We start from the raw sequence: 22,616 nt of genomic DNA, 5'->3' as shown, positions 1-22,616 counted from the left end.
AGTTATTGGGCCGGAGTCGCCGGAGTTTCCGGCTCCGCGCCTTAAATCCATCGTAGTTGCGGATGGCTCTGCTGCAGATCCCGTGGATCTTGGGGTCCCCCCCGCCCGTCGCCTCCAGTCCATAGTAGTCGCCGATGGCTCTGCTGCAGATCCCGTGGATCTTGGGGTGCCCCCCGCCCGTCGCCTCCAGTCCATTATAGTCGCCCCGCCCCCCGATAATCCTTCCTCTTTGGGGCTGGACGGTGGATGGACGGCTGTCTCCTCCAAGAAGAACCGCGGCCGCCCCTCCGATCTGCCGGATAATAGCAGGGCCCCTCCGCAACGCTCCCAGGATCGCCGGGCTGAGTTCAATGCGGCCGGTGGGCGGGAGGCCTTCTTAAGCCGCTTCCGCGGCCGCTGCTTCCGGTGCCTCAGCAAGCTCCACCGCCGGAAAGATTGTAGGGACCCGCTCCATTGCATCATCTGTGAGCGCCCGGGGCACTTTGGCCGTGAGTGTCCTCAAAATCCTCGCAATGGCCCGGGTGGCTCTGCTGCTGCTAGATTAGGTCCGCTTGCTCCTCGTCCCCCAGTGCACTCCCGCCTGCAATTCCCTCCGCTGCCACCCCCATCTCCGTCGCCACCCCAGCCGCCCCACCCCACCCCCCCCCCCCCCCCGCTCCGCCGATGGCTGAGCTGAGCCTGTCTGACCCTGCACGCCGCCCCCGCACCAGCCACAAGGTGGGGTTCTCCTCGGTGGAGGTGGAGCGGTCCGTCTTCTTCCTCACGCAGCATGCGGTCACGCTGCGCGCTCTGGACGGGGTGGCGGCCACGTCCCCGATGGCCGTCGGGCGGGCCTTCAAGGCCCAGCTCTGCGTCCCGCCTCACCATCTGCAGGTCACTGCGCACCAGCCTGAAGACTTCCTCGTCGTCTTCACCCAGCCGGCGCACCACACCAACGCAGTGCGTCGCGGCACTCTGCACGTCGACGGCATCAACCTCGCCATCCAGCCCTGGCGCGAGCAACCTGCACGTGCGCTGCGTCATCGAGCACATGCCCATGCAATACTGGTCCATTGAGGGGGCGCAGGAGGTGCTCGGCGACAAGGTGTGCGTCGACCGGCTCGATAGCCGTACGCTGGAGCGCGGCCACACCAAGACCTTCGCCTGCTGGGTCTGGGTGTGGGACATGGCCTTCATCCCCACCAGGCACACCTACTGGAAGCTCCCGCGGGGCGCCGGTCGGGTGGAGGAGATGGTTGGCTTCTCCCCGCCAGACCGTAGGGTGGCGCCTCCTTCGGGCGCGACGCGCTTCGACATGCTCATCCACGTGGACCTCATCGAAGACTGGTCTCCGCGCTCCCCGCGCTCCTCCCACTCACTGCAGAGTGGGCTGCCTTCATCCGGTTCTGACGACGAAAACGCGTTGCCGCACATCTTCCCCGGCACTTGGTCCATGCACGTCGAAGATGGCCAACGTGAGGAGCCACACAGACGCCAGGCCCGTGCCCCGGTGGTGGACACCGGTTGCCGGGGCATGACTCTCAGCGGCTCTCGGCGTGACCCTGACAACGACGGGGCCGACCGACGATCATGGAAGGATACGTTGCTGGGCCGCGGGCGCAGCCACCAGGCGCAGGCTGAGGTCTCGTCCAGGGACCGCCGTGTCCGTAGCCGCTCGCCGCGCCACCGCTCTGGCAGCTCCAAGGAACGGGCCCGCAAGTCCAACAGCAACAGGCACAAGACCAGTGGCCACGACTCCAAGAAGAGTGCAAGTCAGGCCGCGTCCAAGGCCGACCCAGCTCCGCCCGCCCACCTCACCTCCGAAGCCCTCAACGACGACCTCGCACAGTTCTTCGCCCAAGCTAAGGGGCCGATCGCCACCATGGAATCGACCAACACTGATGCTGTCCACCTCGACGCAGAGATTGAAGCGGTGCTGGCCGCGCCGCTGGAGTTCACCGACAGAGACAAGGTGCAGCATGAAGATGCCCAGAAGGACGGCCCGGATCATTTCGGGCCAACGCTTTCTGGGCCATGTCACAACCCTGCAAGTTTCAGCTGCAAAACACCTACAGCTGCAGCAACAGTCCAGATGCAGCTCGGGGAGATAACTGAACAAGTGTGCCACCTGGAGATTCAAGATCCTGGCGCTGCTACTCGTGACCTCTTCTCCAGCCCTACTCCAGCCCTGCTGCCGCTGCCTCCGTCCAGGAGGTACTCTGCCCCGGGCAAATCCAGGGCAACTTCCACGCCACCACCGCGCCAGAGTGCCCGTCAGGCCGCTCAGAACAACACCACACCTGTCGCCGAGCGCGCCACGCTACGCCTGGTGAAAGGGCTGGGTCTACTGGGGCCAAAGGAGAAAATGACTGCCAAGGCTGCCGAAGCCCTCATCCGTAGGTTCGACGAACCGCTCTCCGTCGACGACATCAACGTCATCGCCAAGCTGACCAAGCTCGAGAAGGAGGCGTTGCGCGTGGCCGTGGGCATGGCTGGGCCTGAAGCTGAAGCCGAGGAGGCTCGTGTGTAGTCATGTTAGCGCCCCTCCTTCTATGTAGTAGTCTCCGGTAGCGGCCGGCAATAGGCCGGCTCGAGCTAGGTTTAGTTTTTCTCTGTTTCAGTAGTGGTAGGTGGCTTAGTCCTCGTCGTCGGAATTTGGGGCCTATTGTTGGTCGACGACGCCCCCGGGCTAGAAAGGCTGTGTATTAGTTGTTTCTTCTTTACTGTGTTAAGGATTTTAGCTGTCGGAATTCGTCGATGCTGCCGTCTCTCCATGAGCTGTTTCATGTTCCTGATGAGTAACACGAGCTGTGCAATCTTAAGTTGGAACATTAGAGGTCTGAACATGCCAGCCAGGTGTACGGCCGTGCGCCAGATAGCAGATGCGCAGCGGGCAAGCATTCTCTGCCTGCAGGAGACTAAGTTAGAAACTTGGACGCCCAGCATTGTTGCAGAACTGGGCGGCAGCAGATTGGAAGGATGCGCTGTCCTCTCAGCGATCGGCACTAGAGGGGGAATCGATGTTCTCTGGGACAAGAGCTTAGTCAGTTTTGTGACACACGCAGTCGGAAATTTCTCCATCACCGGAAAAGTATCTCTGATCCAGGACAGAGTGGAATTTTGGCTCACAACTGTCTATGGGCCTGTAGATGATACACGAAAAGATGACTTCCTTGCCGAAATGGCGCACGTTGCACCCCCGCAAGGAGAGCCCTGGCTGCTAAATGGAGATTTCAACATCATATATGAAGCCCGCGACAAAAGCAATCTCAACCTGAACAGGAGGACCATGGGCATGTTCAGGTCAGCGATCGACAGATCAGGCTTAAAAGAGATTAAATGCAAGAATAGAAGATTCACCTGGACAAATGAGCGGCAAAACCCAATGATGGTCAGCATCGACAAAGTGTTCTGCAACTCCGAATGGGACGCCCTCTTCCCCTCGTTCATACTAATGGCCACGGCAACAGCTTGTTCAGACCACTGCCCTCTGCTTCTTGCAAACACTGCGGCACCTCGCAAAAGAGTTGCGTTCCGTTTTGAGTCGTTTTGGCCGCGTTTCCCTCACTTTCAGGAAACAGTGGAAAGAGCTTGGCAGCGCCCAGTGAACCACACTTGTCCGATCGTCAGGCTCAAGAAGAAGATGCAGAGGATGGCGCACGATCTCAAAATTTGGGCAACGTCTCTCTTCAGCGATGCAAAGATTCAGTTTCACTTGGCCTGCGAAGTAATCCTAAGACTCGATATTGCTCAAGAAAAAAGAGGTCTGATGCAACAAGAATTCTGGCTAAGGAAACAGTTGAAACTTCATACCCTTGGACTGGCTGCAGTAGAAAGAGCAAGGAAAAGACAGGCTTCAAGGATTACCTGGCTCAAGGCGGGAGATGCAAGAACGGCCTTCTTCCAAGCAAAGATCAACTCTAGAAGGAGAAAGAACTTCATTCACTCACTGCAAACAGAAACAAGGACATCCACTGCGCATGAAGAAAAGAAAGAAATTGCTCACGATCATTTTGCAAACCTGCTGGGGAAAAAGGAGGATAGGCAATGCACCATCAACTGGGAGGAATTGGATATGCCAAGTATTCATAACGAGGGGCTGGATAATCCTTTCTCGGAGCCTGAGGTTTGGGCTGCCATCATAGCATCCCCAGCAGAGAAAGCGCCAGGCCCTGACGGCTTCTCGGGAACATTCTTCAGAGATTGCTGGGGCACCACTAAAAATGACGTCATGGCAGTGTTCAATCACTTCTACAACCTAGCTGAGGGGAACTTTGCTGAAATCAACTCGGCAATGATCGCCCTCTTGCCCAAGAAGGATGGAGCCACTAGAATGAGCGACTACAGACCTATAAGCCTGATACATTCCATCGCCAAGCTGATCACTAAAGTGCTATCCATGAGGCTGGCTGCTGTTATGGACAAGATTATCTCACCTGCTCAAACGGCCTTTCAACGCGGGAAATGCATCCATGACAGTTACCTTTACGTGCAAAACTCTGTCCGAGCTCTTCATAGAAATAAAACCCCAGCGCTTCTTCTTAAGCTAGACATAGCTAGGGCCTTTGATAGCATCTCTTGGGAATACTTGCTAGAACTGCTGCAGAAGCTGGGGTTCTCAGCCCGTTGGAGGGATTGGATCGCCCTTCTGCTATCTTCCTCCAACTCGTCCTGCATTCTCAATGGCGATCCTGGTGACATCGTCCTCCACCTCCGTGGTCTCCGACAGGGAGATTCCCTCTCGCCGCTTCTCCTCATCCTTTGCATCGACCCACTACACCGCCTCCTTAATGCTACCACTAGGAGGGGCGTGCTGAATCCCATCCCGGGCCCGGCGGCGAGGATGCGCACGAGCTTATTGTTGGGGAACGTTGCAGAAAACAAAAAAATTTCCTACGGTTTCACCAAGATCCATCTAGGAGTTCATCTAGCAACGAGTGATCGGATTGCATCTACATACCTTTGTAGATCACGCGCGGAAGCGTTGAAAGAACGGGGATGAGGAAGGCGTACTCGACGTGATCCAAATCACCGGAGATCCTAGCGCCGAACGGACGGCACCTCCGTGTTCAACACACGTACGGTCAGCGTGACGTCTCCTCCTTCTTGATCCAGCAAGGGGAAGGAGAGGTTGGGGAAGATGGCTCCAGCAGCAGCACGACGGCATGGTGGTGGTGGAGCTGCAGTACTCCGTCAGGGCTTCGCCAAGCTCTACGGAGGAGGAGGAGGTGTTGGAGAGGGAGAGGGAGGCGCCAGGGCTTAGGTGTGGCTGCCCTCCCTTCCCCCCACTATATATAGGGCCAAGGGAGAGGGGGGGCGCAGCCTTGGCCCTTCCTCCAAGGAAGGGTGCGGCCAGGGAGGAGTCCATCCTCCCCAAGGCACCTAGGAGGTGCCTTCCCCCTTTAGGACTCTTCCTTTCCCTCATCTCTTGGCGCATGGGCCTCTTGGGGCTGGTGCCCTTGGCCCATATAGGCCAAGGCGCACACCCCTACAGCCCATGTGCCCCCCCGGGGCAGGTGGACCCCCTTGGTGGACCCTCGGACCCCTTTCGGCACTCCCGGTACAATACCGATAATGCGCGAAACCTTTTCGGTGACCAAAACAAGACTTCCCATATATAATTCTTTACCTCCGGACCATTCCGGAACTCCTCATGACGTCCGAGATCTCATCCGGGACTCCGAACAACATTCGGGTTACTGCATATACATATCCCTACAACCCTAGCGTCACCGAACCTTAAGTGTGTAGACCCTACGGCTTCGGGAGACATGTAGACATGACCGAGATCGCTCTCCGGTCAATAACCAACAGCGGGATCTGGATACCCATGTTGGCTCCCACATGCTCCTCGATGATCTCATCGGATGAACCACGATGTCGAGGATTCAAGCAACCCCGTATACAATTCCCTTCGTCAATCGGTATGTTACTTGCCCGAGATTCGATCGTCGGTATCCCAATACCTCGTTCAATCTCGTTACCAGCAAGTCACTTTACTCGTACCGTAATGCATGATCCCGTGACCAGACACTTGGTCACTTTGAGCTCATTATGATGATGCATTACCGAGTGGGCCCAGTGATACCTCTCCGTCACACGGAGTGACAAATCCCAGTCTTGATCCGTGTCAACCCAACAGACACTTTCGGAGATACCCGTAGTATACCTTTATAGTCACCCAGTTACGTTGTGACGTTTGGTACACCCAAAGCACTCCTACGGTATCCGGGAGTTACACGATCTCATGGTCTAAGGAAAAGATACTTGACATTGGAAAACTCTAGCAAACGAACTATACGATCTTGTGCTATGTTTAGGATTGGGTCTTGTCCATCACATCATTCTCCTAATGATGTGATCTCGTTATCAATGACATCCAATGTCCATAGTAAGGAAACCATGACTATCTGTTGATCAACGAGCTAGTCACCTAGAGGCTTACTAGGGACATGTTGGTGTCTATTATTCACACATGTATTACGATTTCCGGATAACACAATTATAGCATGAATAAAGACAATTATCATGAATAAGGAAATATAATAATAATGCTTTTATTATTGCCTCTAGGGCATATTTCCAACAGTCTCCCACTTGCACTAGAGTCAATAATCTAGTTACATTGTGATGAATGGAACACCCATGGAATTCTGGTGTTGATCATGTTTTGCTCTAGGGAGAGGTTTAGTCAACGGATCTGCTACATTCAGGTTCGTATGTACTTTACAAATATCTATGTCTCCATCTTGAAGATTTTCACGAATGGAGTTGAAGCGACGCTTGATGTGCCTGGTCTTCTTGTGAAACCTGGGCTCCTTGGCAAGTGCAATAGCTCCAGTGTTGTCACGGAAGAGTTTGATTGGCCCCGACGCATTGGGTATGACTCCTAGGTCGGTGATGAACTCCTTCACCCAAATTGCTTCATGCGCTGCCTCCGAGGCTGCCATGTACTCCGCTTCACATGTAGATCCCGCCACGACGCTCTGCTTGCAACTGCACCAGCTTACTGCCCCACCATTCAAAATATACACGTATCCGGTTTGTGACTTAGAGTCATCCAGATCTGTGTCGAAGCTAGCGTCGACGTATCCTTTTACGACAAGCTCTTCGTCACCTCCATAAACGAGAAACATTTCCTTAGTCCTTTTCAGGTACTTCAGGATATTCTTGACCGCTGTCCAGTGTTCCTTGCCGGGATTACTTTGGTACCTTCCTACCAAATTTACGGCAAGGTTTACATCAGGTCTGGTACACAGCATGGCATACATAATAGACCCTATGGCTGAGGCATAGGGGATGACACTCATCTCTTCTATATCTTCTGCCGTGGTCGGACATTGAGCTGAGCTCAATTTCACACCTTGCAATACAGGCAAGAACCCCTTCTTAGACTGATCCATATTGAACTTCTTCAATATCTTGTCAAGGTATGTGCTTTGTGAAAGACCTATGAGGCGTCTTGATCTATCTCTATAGATCTTGATGCCTAATATATAAGCAGCTCCTCCAAGGTCCTTCATTGAAAAACTCTTATTCAAGTAGGCCTTAATGCTGTCCAAAATCTCTATATCATTTCCCATCAAAAGTATGTCATCTACATATAATATGAGAAATGCTACAGAGCTCCCACTCACTTTCTTGTAAACACAGGCTTCTCCATAAGTCTGCGTAAACCCAAACGCTTTGATCATCTCATCAAAGCGAATGTTCCAACTCCGAGATGCTTGCACCAGCCCATAATCGTAGAATGCGGCAATTGCTAACATGATTCGGACGGACTTTAGCTTCGCTACCGGTGAGAAAGTCTCCTCGTAGTCAACCCCTTGAACTTGTCGATAACCCTTAGCGACAAGCCGAGCTTTATAGATGGTCACATTACCATCCGCGTCTGTCTTCTTCTTAAAAATCCATTTATTTTCTATGGCTCGCCGCTATACGGGCAAGTCAGTCAAAGTCCATACTTCGTTTTCATACATGGATCCTATCTCGGATTTCATGGCTTCCAGCCATTTGTCGTAATCCGGGCCCGCCATCGCTTCTTCATAGTTCGAAGGTTCACCGTTGTCTAACAACATGATTTCCAAGACAGGGTTGCCGTACCAATCTGGTGCGGAACGTGTCCTTGTGGACCTTCGAATTTCAGTAGGAGCTTGATCAGAAGTATTCTGATCATCATCATTAACTTCCTCTCTAGTCGGTGCAGGCACCTCAGGAACATTTTCTTGAGTTGCGCCATTTTCCGGTTCAAGAGGTAATACTTCATCAAGTTCTACTTTCCTCCCACTTACTTCTTTCGAGAGAAACTCCTTCTCTAGAAAGGATCCATTCTTGGCAACAAAGATCTTGCCTTCGGATCTGAGGTAGAAGGTATACCCGATAGTTTCTTTAGGGTATCCTATGAAGACGCATTTTTCCGACTTGGGTTCGAGCTTTTCAGGTTGAAGTTTCTTGACATAAGCATCGCATCCCCAAACTTTTAGAAATGACAGCTTAGGTTTCTTCCCAAACCATAATTCATACGGTGTCGTCTCAACGGATTTCGACGGATCCCTATTTAAAGTGAATGCGGCAGTCTCTAAAGCATAGCCCCAAAAAGATAGCGGTAAATCGGTAAGAGACATCATAGATCGCACCATATCTAATAGAGTGCGATTACGACGTTCGGACACACCATTACGCTGAGGTGTTCCAGGCGGCGTGAGTTGTGAAACTATTCCATATTTTCTTAAGTGTGTGCCAAACTCGTGACTCAAGTATTCTCCTCCACGATCTGATCGCAGGAACTTGATTTTCTTGTCACGTTGATTCTCAACCTCACTCTGAAATTCCTTGAACTTTTCAAAGGTCTTAGACTTGTGTTTCATTAAGTAGACATACCCATATCTACTCAAGTCATCAGTGAGGGTGAGAACATAACGATAGCCACCGCGAGCCTCAACACTCATTGGACCGCACACATCAGTATGTATGATTTCCAATAAGTTGGTTGCTCGCTCCATTGTTCCTGAGAACGGAGTCTTGGTCATTTTACCCATGAGGCATGGTTCGCACGTGTCAAATGATTCGTAATCAAGAGACTCTAAAAGTCCATCAGCATGGAGCTTCTTCATGCGTTTGACACCTATGTGACCAAGGCGGCAGTGCCACAAGTATGTGGGACTATCATTATCAATCTTACATCTTTTGGTACTCACACTATGAACATGTGTAGCATTACGCTCGAGATTCATTAAGAATAAACCATTCACCATCGGAGCATGACCATAAAACATATCTCTCATATAAATAGAACAACCATTATTCTCGGATTTAAATGAGTAGCCATCTCGAATTAAACGAGATCCTGATACAATGTTCATGCTCAAAGCTGGCACTAAATAACAATTATTAAGGTTTAAAACTAATCCCGAAGGTAAATGTAGAGGTAGCGTGCCAACGGCGATCACATTGACCTTGGAACCATTCCCGACGCGCATTGTCACCTCGTCCTTCGCCAGTCTCCGCTTATTTCGCAGCTCCTTTCGCGATGCCGGCCTTCTTGTCCGCTAAGTATTTGGGGCAGTTCCGCTTCCAGTGACCACTTCCCTTGCAATAAAAGCACTCAGTCTCGGGCTTGGGTCCATTCTTTGGCTTCTTCCCAGCAGCTTGCTTGCCGGGCAAGGCAACTCTCTTGCCGTCCTTCTTGAAGGCTTTCTTACCCTTGCCCTTCTTGAACTTAGTGGTTTTATTCACCATCAACACTTGATGTTCCTTTTTGACTTCGACCTCTGCTGATTTCAGCATTGCAAATACTTCAGGAATGGTCTTTTCCATCCCCTGCATATTGAAGTTCATCACAAAGCTCTTGTAGCTCGATGGAAGTGACTGAAGGATTCTGTCAATGACCGCATCATCCGAGAGATTAACTCCCAGCTGAGTCAAGCGGTTATGCAACCCAGACATAGTGAGTATGTGCTCACTGACAGAACTGTTTTCCTCCATCTTACAGCTGAAGAACTTGTCGGAGACTTGATATCTCTCGACCCGGGCATGAGCTTGGAAAACCATTTTCAGCTCTTCGAACATCTCATATGCTCCGCGTCTCTCAAAACGCTTTTGGAGCCCCGGCTCTAAGCTGTAAAGCATGCCGCACTGAACGAGGGAGTAGTCATCGGTACGTGCCTGCCAAGCGTTCATAACGTCTTGTTCTGCAGGGAGAACAGGTGCGTCACCTAGCGGTGCTTGTAGGACATAATCTTTCTTGGCAGCTATGAGGATGATCCTCAGGTTCCGGACCCAGTCCGTGTAGTTGCTGCCATCGTCTTTCAGCTTGGTTTTCTCTAGGAACGCGTTGAAGTTGAGGACTACGTTGGCCATTTGATCTACAAGACATATTGTAAAAAATTTAGACTAAGTTCATGATAATTAAGTTCATCTAATCAAATTATTCAATGAACTCCCACTTAGATAGACATCCCTACAGTAATCTAAGTATAACATGATCTGAGTTAACTAGGCCGTGTCCGATCATCACGTGAGACGGACTAGTCAACATCGGCGAACATCTTCATGTTGATCGTATCTTCTATACGACTCATGCTCGACCTTTCGGTCTTCTGTGTTCCGAGGCCATGTCTGTACATGCTAGGCTCGTCAAGTCAACCTAAGTGTTTGCATGTGTAAATCTGTCTTACACCCGTTGTATGTGAACGTTAGAATCTAACACCCGATCATCACGTGGTGCTTCGAAACAACGAACTGTCGCAACGGTGCACAGTTAGGGGGAACACTTTCTTGAAATTATTATGAGGGATCATCTTATTTACTACCGTCGTTCTAAGTAAACAAGATGCAGAAACATGATAAACACCACATGCAATCAAACAATAATAGTGACATGATATGGCCAATATCACATAGCTCCTTTGATCTCCATCTTGGGGCTCCATGATCATCTTGTCACCGGCATGACACCATGATCTCCATCATCATGATCTCCATCATCGTGTCTCCATGAAGTTGCTCGCCAACTATTACTTCTACTACTACGGCTAACGCGTTTAGCAATAAAGTAAAGTAATTTACATGGCGTTTCTCAATGACACGCAGGTCATACAAAAAATAAAGACAACTCCTATGGCTCCTGCCGGTTGTCATACTCATCGACATGCAAGTCGTGATTCTTATTACAATAGCATGAACATCTCATACATCACATATATATCATTCATCATTCATCACAACTTTGGCCATATCACATCACAGAACACTTGCTGCAAAAACAAGTTAGACGTCCTCTAATTGTTGTTGCAAGTTTTACGTGGCTGCAAAAGGGTTCTAGCAAGAACGTTTTCTTACCTACGTGAAAGCCACAACGTGATTTGTCAACTTCTATTTACCCTTCATAAGGACCCTTTTCATCGAATCCGCTCCAACTAAAGTGGGAGAGACAGACACCCGCCAGCCACCTTATGCAACTTGTGCATGTTAGTCGGTGGAACCGGTCTCACGTAAGCGTACGTGTAAGGTTGGTCCGGGCCGCTTCATCCCACAATACCGTTGAAGCAAGATAAGACTAGTAGCGGCAAGAAAGTTGACAACATCAACGCCCACAACAAATTGTGTTCTACTCGTGCAAGAGAACTACGCATAGACCTAGCTCATGATGCCACTGTTGGGGAACGTTGCAGAAAACAAAAAAATTTCCTACGGTTTCACCAAGATCCATCTAGGAGTTCATCTAGCAACGAGTGATCGGATTGCATCTACATACCTTTGTAGATCACGCGCGGAAGCGTTGAAAGAACGGGGATGAGGAAGGCGTACTCGACGTGATCCAAATCACCGGAGATCCTAGCGCCGAACGGACGGCACCTCCGTGTTCAACACATGTACGGTCAGCGTGACATCTCCTCCTTCTTGATCCAGCAAGGGGAAGGAGAGGTTGGGGAAGATGGCTCCAGCAGCAGCACGACGGCGTGGTGGTGGTGGAGCTGCAGTACTCCGTCAGGGCTTCGCCAAGCTCTACGGAGGAGGAGGAGGTGTTGGAGAGGGAGAGGGAGGCGCCAGGGCTTAGGTGTGGCTGCCCTCCCTTCCCCCCACTATATATAGGGCCAAGGGAGAGGGGGGGCGCAGCCTTGGCCCTTCCTCTGAGGAAGGGTGCGGCCAGGGAGGAGTCCATCCTCCCCAAGGCACCTAGGAGGTGCCTTCCCCCTTTAGGACTCTTCCTTTCCCTCATCTCTTGGCGCATGGGCCTCTTGGGGCTGGTGCCCTTGGCCCATATAGGCCAAGGCGCACACCCCTACAGCCCATGTGCCCCCCCGGGGCAGGTGGACCCCCTTGGTGGACCCCCGGACCCCTTTCGGCACTCCCGGTACAATACCGATAATGCGCGAAACCTTTCCGGTGACCAAAACAAGACTTCCCATATATAATTCTTTACCTCCGGACCATTCCGGAACTCCTCGTGACGTCCGAGATCTCATCCGGGACTCCGAACAACATTCGGGTTACTGCATATACATATCCCTACAACCCTAGCGTCACCGAACCTTAAGTGTGTAGACCCTACGGGTTCGGGAGACATGTAGACATGACCGAGATCGCCCTCCGGTCAATAACCAACAGCGGGATCTGGATACCCATGTTGGCTCCCACATGCTCCTCGATGATCTCATCGGATGAACCACGATGTCGAGGATTCAAGCAACCCCGTATACAATTCCCTTCGTCAATCGGTATGTTACTTGCCCGAGATTCGATCGTCGGTATCCCAATACCTCGTTCAATCTCGTTACCGGCAAGTCACTTTACTCGTACCGTAATGCATGATCCCGTGACCAGACACTTGGTCACTTTGAGCTCATTATGATGATGCATTACCGAGTGGGCCCAGTGATACCTCTCCGTCACACGGAGTGACAAATCCCAGTCTTGATCCGTGTCAACCCAACAGACACTTTCGGAGATACCCGTAGTATACCTTTATAGTCACCCAGTTACGTTGTGACGTTTGGTACACCCAAAGCACTCCTACGGTATCCGGGAGTTACACGATCTCATGGTCTAAGGAAAAGATACTTGACATTGGAAAACTCTAGCAAACGAACTATACGATCTTGTGCTATGTTTAGGATTGGGTCTTGTCCATCACATCATTCTCCTAATGATGTGATCTCGTTATCAATGACATCCAATGTCCATAGTAAGGAAACCATGACTATCTGTTGATCAACGAGCTAGTCACCTAGAGGCTTACTAGGGACATGTTGGTGTCTATTATTCACACATGTATTACGATTTCCGGATAACACAATTATAGCATGAATAAAGACAATTATCATGAATAAGGAAATATAATAATAATGCTTTTATTATTGCCTCTAGGGCATATTTCCAACACTTATATGCCGACGACGCCGTCATCTTCATCAACCCCGTCCGGCACGAAGTAGATAGCCTCGTTGAACTGCTGGGGTTTTTCGGAGACGCTACAGGGCTTCAGGTCAATCTTGTCAAATCCCTCGCGGCTCCCATTAGGTGCAAAGACGTAGACATCTCGGATGTCCTTCAGAATTTTGGCGGCATCATCACGGCGTTCCCGGTTAGATATCTAGGCCTACCAATCACGACGGGGCGTATTAGGCTAGCGCATCTTCAGGTCATTCTGGATAGGATCCGTGCTCGTCTAGCCGGCTGGAAAGGCAGACTATTGCCGATGGCTGGGCGGCGCGTTTTAGTATGCTGTGTGCTCTCGGCCATGCCCACTTTTGCTCTCACCGCCCTTCGTGCTCCAAAGGAACTCTTCAAAGATATTGACAAATCTCGTCGGCGCTTTATTTGGGCGGGCGACGAGGTACTGTCCGGGGGAAAGTGCAAGGTGAGCTGGAGCACGGTGACCATGCCGGAGCAGTATGGTGGTCTCGGCATCCACGATCTTCTTAGCTTCGCTAGGGCGCTACGGCTGCGATGGCTATGGCAATCCTGGACGTACCCAGATAAACCATGGGTAGGAACGGGCACGCCCTGCGATGCCGCGGACAGGGCCCTGTTCGCTGCCTCCACGACGGTGACCATTGGCGATGGAGCGACGGCATCTTTCTGGTTCTGTTCATGGCTAGGTGGACGTCCACTTCATCAGGCCTTCCCCACTCTGTTTGCAAGATCGACTAGGAAGAACCGCTCGGTCAAGGACGCGCTGCACGAGGATAGATGGATCTTGGATCTGAGGCGTGGCGCCCCGGATGACATTGCCCTGCAGGTGGTGCAGCTTGCAAGGGAGATCAGGCTGGCTGCCCCCACTCCCACCCCAGGAACCCAAGACTCCATTAGTTGGAAGCTCAACGCATCAGGCTGCTACACTACAAACTCAGCGTACAATGCTCAGTTCAGCAACAGACACGGCACCTCCTTCAAATCTATCATCTGGAAAATCTGGGCGCCAGGCAAGATCAAGATGTTCCTATGGTTGCTGCACCTCGATAGGCTATGGTGCAATGATCGCCTGCAAAGGAGAGGCTGGGCCAATGGGTATTTCTGCCCAATGTGCATGCGCAACCTCGAGACCTCTGTCCACCTCTGCTGGGAGTGCCCGGTTGCTCTTTAAGTATGGCAGGCCGGGGCAGCCTGGCACGGGTGCGCCTCATTGAATCGGGCTGTCTGGGGCAATGGAAGAACAACAACGGGACGCGTTCAAAAGATCATAACGGCTGCTGCCCCAGGGCACAGGAAGGGTGTTAAAACCGTGATCGCACTCATATGCTGGCAACTTTGGTTAGAGCGCAACGCCTGCATTTTCAGACAGAAGCAGTCAAACGCAGAGCACGTCATTGCAGCCTGCAAGCGCGACATGGAGCAATGGAGAATGGCCGGGGCAAAGTGCATTGAGCTACCCTTCGGGGAAATTACGTGAGAGTATTGCCATGCGACCTTGGCCCGGCAGACCCCCACCGTTTTGCAGGGCAGTTGTAATTTTCCTCTCTTGATCACTTGATCACATTTGTCACTCTTCCTCCTGCTTAAATCAATGAAATGCCGGCAATGCTGGCCACTTCAAAAAAGAAAATCCTCGTACAACCACCCGGCCGGTCAAAATAAAAATAAACGGTGTTCGAGCGAGTGGCATAAGTGGTACCAACCCAACATTGAGCTTGAAAACAAAAGACTTCACACTTAACATGAGACAAACAAAACTACCGAACAGGACCGAAACCGCGCAGCCTTGAGAGACCACCTGACACCGTAGTATCAACACACCAAGCCATCTCTAGAGGAGGACAAGTCACACCGTTGAAATTGTCCCCTCACGCCAAACCGTGGAGAGTCGCTCCTGCCAGGAGATAGCAAGCATATAAAATATAGAAGATCATCAGGGCCACCCCTATGACAGAGTCGAGGAGGCTATACGCCAGGGAAGGCATGCCTAAATCCGTTGGATAGGTGCAACCAAAAAGAACTGGGACTCCATGACAACGCCTTAATAGGGTGAGGACGCCAAGCGCTACCATCGTCGAGCCCTAGAGGACGGACTAGGATTTTCACCCTGGAGCCTAGGCTCCATGAGGTGACCCACAACAACACCCCTAAGAAGGAAACGATGCCCGTAGGTGTGACCGTTACCGACGGAAAGCACGATGCTTTTACTCCAACCTTAAATTTATCATAATTATAAACTCACGAGCTTTTCATTAGGCCACTATCTTTGCACTTGCATATGCACCTCAATACTTGTTGACGGTTGTTTGAATGGTGTATCATAATGGGGTACTTCGCATTGCAATCATTGATCACCTCAATGTTATAGGGCATGTAGTGCTTTTGCTCATGAAACCAAACATGCACACGTTGCTAAAATGTCGTGGCCTTTTACTCCGTGCCTGCAATAAGCTCCACAGTTGTGGCTAAGCACATCTCAAAGTCAAGAATGACAACATCAAAATATTCTAGTATGATATTTTGACCAAGCACTTACAGGACATGGTTTTTGACCAGACACCATGAGTGGGGCTTTTGTGTGTGTCAAGGGTGTCATGTGGCTTTTGTGTGTCGGGTGTGGAGTCTAAGAGCATCTCCAGCCGTTGCCCCCCCCCCCGCCCCCAGGAGGCATAAAAATCGCCTCCTGGGGGCCAGCCGGCGGTAGAATCGGTTCTGGCGGCGGTTGGGTACCTAATCGTCGCCCCCAGGTTGCCCCCAAGCACCGATATCGACCCATTTCTGGCCGCTTTTCGGCCCACTTTCGGCGACAAATGGCCCGATATCGGCGTGAATCGGCCCATATTCAGCGTGGTTCAGCATGGTTCGGCTTAAATTTTCAACATAAGTAATTTTTGTATCACATAGTTCATCACAAAAAATCAATAAAAATCAAATAGTTAAACAAATTATATAGTTCTAGAAATAAAAAGTCATATTTCATCACACGTTGAGCTAGGCGTCGCCCTTGATCCTCCATAGGTGCTCCACCAGATCCGGCTGCAGTTGTTGATGCACCTGTGTGTCTCGGATCTCCTAACGCATATTGAGGTAGGCAGTCCAGGTTGCCGGTAGCTGGTGATCAACTTCGGCTAGAGGACCCTGCCTGTAGTATGGTTTAGTATCAAACACTGGTTCTTCCTGCTCGCTCTCAATGACCATGTTGTGCAAGATGACACAGCAAGTCATGATCTCCCACATTTGATCTTTCGACCAGGTCTAAGCAGGGTAACGAACAACAGCAAATCGGGATTGAAGCACACCAAATGCCCGCTCGACATCCTTCATGCAAGCCTCCTGCACCTTTGGCAAAGTGGGACTTCTTGCCTCCTGGCACAACGTTTGAGATAATCTTCACAAATGTAGACCATCTCGGATAGATGCCATCAGCTAGGTAGTACTCCTTGTTGTAGTGCCACCCATTGACCTCGAAGTTCACCGGAGGAGAATGACCTTCAACAAGCTTGGCAAAGACATGGGAGCACTGCAGCACGTTGATGTTATTGTGAGTTCCTGGCGTACCAAAGAAGGAGTGCCAAATCCAGAGGTCTTGTGTGGCCACCGCCTCAAGTATCACACTGCAAACGCCTTTGGCGCCTTTGTACATCCCCTGCCAAGCAAATGGGCACTTCTTCCATTTCCAATGCATGCAGTCGATGCTTCCAAGCATCCCAGGAAATCCTCTTGCTGCATTCTGTGCTAGGATCCGAGCAGTGTTTTCCGCATTGGGTGTTCGCAAGTACTGCAGTCCAAACACTGCCACCACTGCCTTGCAGAACTTGTAGAAACACTCAATGGTCGTGGACTCGGCCATGCGCCCATAGTCGTCGAGTGAATCACTGGGAGCTCCGTATGCAAGCATCCTCATCGATGTCGTGCACTTCTGGATTGAGGTGAATCCAAGTTTGCCGATGCAATCCTTCTTGCACTTGAAGTAACCGTTGAACTCCCAGATGGAATTCACAATCCTGAGGAAAAGCTTTCGGCTCATCCGATAACGGCGCCGAAATACTTTGTCACCGTGCAGTGGAGCGTTGGCGAAGTAGTCGGAGTAGAGCATGCAGTAGCCTTCCAGACGATGCCGGTTCTTTCCTTTCACCCGCCCTGGCGCCGAGCCACCTCGCCGCGGCCTTTCATTGCTCGTGAGCAGGCCGGCGAGGGTGGCGAGGACCATGAGATGCTCCTCTTCCTGGACGTCGGCATCAGCTTCCTCCTCCAGTAGCGCGGCGAGCGCCTCCTCGTTGTCCAAGTCTATCGCCGAACACCTTGCGGGTGTGGTGGGCGCACACCCGCCGGTACACCGCCCTACGCGGCCGAAACGCCGAAAAAATCGCCCGAACGGTGGTGGAGAGGCTGCCGCGACGAAACCTCCTCTCTTTTCCGACGGGGAATGACCTATCTAATGATGGTGGGCAGTGGACGGTACCAGAATCAGCAGGGTGACGACCAAGCGCGCGAGGGACGAATCTGGGCGGTTGGCTTGACTCTTCGCCTGACAGTGTGGGCCAGGCGTGTTTTTCCCTTGCGCCGAAGCCCCCGAGCACCGGGTTTGGCCTGCGATCGCCGGGCCTAAAAACGCGCCGGCGCATAAAAAGTTGCCTGAGGGCCTGGCCGGAGATGCTCTAACAGGCGGTCCAGACTCCCCCAAACCCTCCCCCGCTTTGGTTCTGATTTATGGAATTTTGCACGTCCAAACCGGTCGGAACAATTGCTGGCTATTTGGTGATCAGCGTTTTAGTTGCCCTAACAAAGCTCAAATATGCGCTCATCCAGCTAAATTCTTGGGTGTCAAAAGTAGAGCATATGGATCAGGTAATTTGGTGAGTATCATCCAGGATGACTAATTATCCACTATCTATTACATGAAACTGAGACGGTCGTCTTCACAAAACAGAGAAACATAAAATACAGGATACTGAAAACAGATAGATACTCGCAGTATTGTCCTTAGCCTAGAAGGATATTCAGATATTTCATAAGCCTTGCATTAGCCAAGTGGCGCCAAAGTAGGTTTGTCTGCCCCGGCTATGGTTGTGTCTATGTTGCTGGGCATCAGCACGTTGAAGCCATCCGCTGCAGTCGACACGATCATTCCAGGTATTTGTGGGTGCCAGTGCAATTCTTTCAGATCTTTCTGGCCCTGCACATTCACAAAATCATCACATCTACTTGCTTCTTTACGGCTCTTTACACATGTGGCTTTGGCCGCAACACATGCAAAAGAATGGAAATTAAAGCCATCTTCAGGAGAAATTTGATCAAGTACCTGGTGAACAAAGAGAAGTTGCGGGGGCAAATCTTCAGGAGCATTTGCCTGCTCTTTCATCTTTGCTCTGAATTCAGCTTCCTCTTCTGCGTCTTTTTCCAATGAAAGATCCCAAATTCTGAAGAAAAACAAACCAGCATGTTACAGCAAGAGAACTCGACATGTCATAGGATATCAGCACTTCAAAAACAAAAACAAAATGATAGGAGGGACAGCTACGTGAGTTGATGATCAGCAGATGATACAGCCAAAGTTGATGCTTCATGTGGACTCCATTCCACGGATGTAATTGGGTGCTTGTGGTACTCGAAATGCGCTACCACTGCGCCGTCATCCTGCCAATACACAGAAAGCACAGTGAACAGAGAGTTGACGTGAACATACCATTTTCAAGCAATTGTGCATACTTGTAAGAAAAGAAACAATAGTTCATATCATACGTAGGAAAATATATTTTAAACAAAATTGGCAAAGCAACATACTGATTGCGGTAGTGTAACTGCAGTGATTTTGGCAGAAGTGTGCACTATATATACTACCGGCAACAAAATAACATGTAACAACACATACTCCCTCCGTCCCATAATGTAAGACATTTTCCGACATGTCAAAAAATGTCTCTTACATTATGGGACGGAGGGAGTATCAAATTAACAATTCTACTAGCAATAACATGCCAAATTTTCATCAACTAGAAGACGAAAGTACCTTGATAAATCTAAGATCACCTAATACTTATCTTTCTCAATATAGAGTACATAGGCAGGCAGGCAAACGGAAGCCTAAAGTACAAATCAGAAAAACACAAACCAGAGGAAAACACCCCTTTGAAGTGGGTAGTATGCAAGTGACGAGCATAGAAAAATGTACTTTGTCAAGACGAAAGTACCTTGATAAATCTAAGATCACGAATTGAGAAACTGCCATCATCACATCCTGAAGCTATCATACAGCTAGCTAGCCTGATAATGGAGGTCACAACATAAATACAACGGTATACAGAAGAAATAGTAGTGCTCATGAATAAAAAAACCTAGTAAATATACCGATTCCAGGAGATAACGTTAACATCAGCATTGTGAGCCTTAATAGACATACAGGGTTTCTTCTCTGTCCTAACATCCCAAATACATATCTTTCCATCCACTGAACAAGAGGCAAATACGTCGCCTTCTGTGGGACTCCACTGCAAGAATATAATCAAATATTTTTTAGATAATCAACATATCCAGAGGACATAGGAGTATATATATGACACATCATTCAGTGGCATGCCTGTAGATCTTCAACGCTTGCGGAGTGTCCAACAAATGGTTTTGTATCTACGTCCCAAGTGCTCGAAGATGGTTCCCAGAGATGAATGCAACTGTTGCAATCACCTGTGTGGAAAAAACATTAAACTGGTCTAAGCCAACGAATGTATACCAAATTAAATGAAAACGCTGATCTATGAATACATGACAGAGAGAACACGAGAGAACATATCTGAGGATAAAGCATTGTAACATGTAATAGATCTATTACATACCAGAAACAAGTCTTCCAGTAACAAGTGGACTCCAATCAATTGCATATCCTTCATCTTTATGGCCATTGAATATTTTCAAAGGTACATGATTATGGATTATGTCGTCTTCTTTGTGTGCAACTGGCCCTGAATCTGCTACTGAGTTAAGGAAGGATTTGAAGTCCCACACCTGCATATTACACACAAAGTAGTCAGTTCAATACATTATGTTCCTTACAAGTTCCTAAGAACGAAATATGATATGTAAATGATGGAATTGGGGTGTGGAGCCCTTTATTCCTAACAAATATTATGCACAGATTATTCTATCTGTTCCTGGGAAGATGCGGCAGAGATTAACCAAATGTTGAGTGGGCCAACCACAGGAGCAAATAAAGAGAAATGAGAGCCAAAAAGAATTACCTGAACATGACCTGTGTCTCCCCATGTAGCACATATGTGTGGTTGTTGAGTCATTGAGCGTATCCTGTTTACACACCCCGCATGGGCCACCTTTTTTAGCTGGTACGTACAAAATTGACCTATTAGCAACAGAAGGTTTGTACCAATGCAGCAAAGCTAAAGTGTGAAATAATTGATGTCAACGAAAAATATGAAGTTGTGCATTTAGAGAAAAAACATACATGTAGGATGGGCTTTGTATCCTCATTAGTTTCCTCCTCTTCTTCTTCATCACTGCTGCTGTCACTATCCATATCACTGTCAGCATCAACTTTTGAAGATGGTATAGGTTCTCGCTTCTTCCCGTTTATGTTGGAAAGCTTGAAAACGCCAATATAATTCCATGGAGCCTTTTCAGCCTGTAAAGGATGAAGCATAGCCCTTAATTTAGATAGGCAAACTGTGTGGAAACGTATTTGTTGGAAACGTAAATGAAACATACTACCTCCTCCATTCCTAAATATAAGACGTTTGGGATACGTTTGGCAGTTTAGGTAGTAAGTGGTAAACAAGTATCAAAACTTTCTTTTAATGCACTAATTACTTGACATTCCACCAATATAAACATTATTTCTTGGAGCACAAAAATCCCTGTTAGTTGAGTCTCATTCTTAAAGCTTAACAATACCAAGCCAAGCTCGGTTGCAAGCAATCATAGCTTGGCCAAGCCTTACATATTGAAGCTGTAATAACACCAATAACAATGAAACACGCACCAAAGCAACATGATTGTTATAAATGGGAGCAAGCATCCGCACTAAACATTAGCAATTGTATGACGTTCCATCTAAAATAGCAGAATAAGAAACTGATGCAGACCGGTAAATACCCTAACACATGCTCGAGAAGTATACATGAGTAGGCACCAACAATCCAGCAGTTAAACAAGATAATCAAATATGCCCTTACAAATAAATTTGAGACCATAAAACTCATCTCTACGTGGCAGAACAGAAATGAACTGCAATCTCAGTTTTGCTGTAAGACAAAGCATGAAGTAGCCCTTTCTGTGCAAATTTTACAAGGGTGAAGACGGGACGCAACCTGAGTTCCAGCAACGCCATATAATGTGTGTGGGAACTCTGATCGGACAAGCCCAAGTTGATCTTGCACAACATCAAAGCTACAAAGCAAAGTGAAATCGTTGAGAAGAGAGAATTTCTTAGTCTGAAATTACAGCACGAAGGATGCCTCCCTGCGGATAAGGAGAATATAGTTTTACCTCAAGCAAGGCCAGCCAATACTAAATCCTCGGAGATAGTTGTAAGCCTCGGGATCAAACTGGAGCTCCTCTCCCTCCTCCAGTGCATCTACACCTGGTTGCCACACCTAACAACAAAATCCACCATTTACATATGTAATTCCATATATACAGTTTTCCACATCATTCTTAGCATGAGAACAGAAGGAAACAATTTAATCATAGGAGTAACTAACTAATCACGGCAGTCATCTATACGCTCGAACCAATCCAAGAATTATAAAATAGCATTGAAACGAAAGATTAGTGCCCCCCTCACCTTTGCCGGACCAGAAGCCACCGCAGCGGTAGCAGACGATGAAGCATCAGCCTTCTTCGCTCCCTGACCAGACCAACGTCGCCCAAGAAAACACGAGAATTAGGGAGAGCTTATCATAGTGAGAAAAAGGGAGATAAGATGAGCCGCTGCGGAATCGCGTGCCTTGCCCTTCTTCGACTTGGACTTGCCGGCCTTCTTGACTGTGCGACCCATCAGGAGGACGCTAAGGCTGAGGTCTGCCGGAGAGAGGGGAGGGGGAGGTGGTCGGAGTTGGAGGAGACGGAGGAGCAGATTAATTGGCGGCGGCACCGCTCAGCTCCATCCCCAGGGTTTTGAGGAAGGACGGACGGGAGCACCCTCTTAGATGGGCCGGGCCGCCTCCCACGTGGGCTCTGAGGAGGATATTTATTTATCGCGGCCCGTCAAGCAA

The 22,616-nt window shown here is 49.6% G+C and overlaps 1 protein-coding gene and 1 pseudogene across 1 annotated transcript; one reads left to right on the top strand and one right to left on the bottom strand.

Annotated features, from left to right (window-relative positions):
* Positions 1-663: 663 nt before the first annotated feature.
* On the top strand, positions 664-2,545 carry LOC147975133 (uncharacterized; annotated as a pseudogene).
* A 15,674-nt stretch (positions 2,546-18,219) lies between these two features.
* Positions 18,220-22,524, bottom strand: LOC125551015 (protein HEAT STRESS TOLERANT DWD 1). The gene is made up of 13 exons (XM_048714163.2): positions 22,349-22,524; positions 22,187-22,249; positions 21,889-21,995; positions 21,711-21,789; positions 20,849-21,025; positions 20,628-20,726; positions 20,226-20,394; positions 19,973-20,076; positions 19,744-19,883; positions 19,587-19,659; positions 18,917-19,032; positions 18,698-18,815; positions 18,220-18,571 (listed from the first exon to the last, which is right to left on the bottom strand). The coding sequence occupies exons 1-13, from the start codon at positions 22,397-22,399 to the stop codon at positions 18,419-18,421; spliced, it is 1,449 nt and encodes a 482-aa protein (XP_048570120.1). The 5' UTR covers positions 22,400-22,524; the 3' UTR covers positions 18,220-18,418.
* Between the last annotated feature and the right edge of the window lie 92 nt (positions 22,525-22,616).

This window comes from Triticum urartu, chromosome 4A (genome assembly GCF_056163025.1).
Source record: "Triticum urartu cultivar PI428250 chromosome 4A, HENAU_Tu73, whole genome shotgun sequence".
Taxonomy (NCBI): Eukaryota; Viridiplantae; Streptophyta; class Magnoliopsida; order Poales; family Poaceae; genus Triticum; species Triticum urartu.
This window is presented reverse-complemented; position numbering and strand designations above follow the sequence as displayed.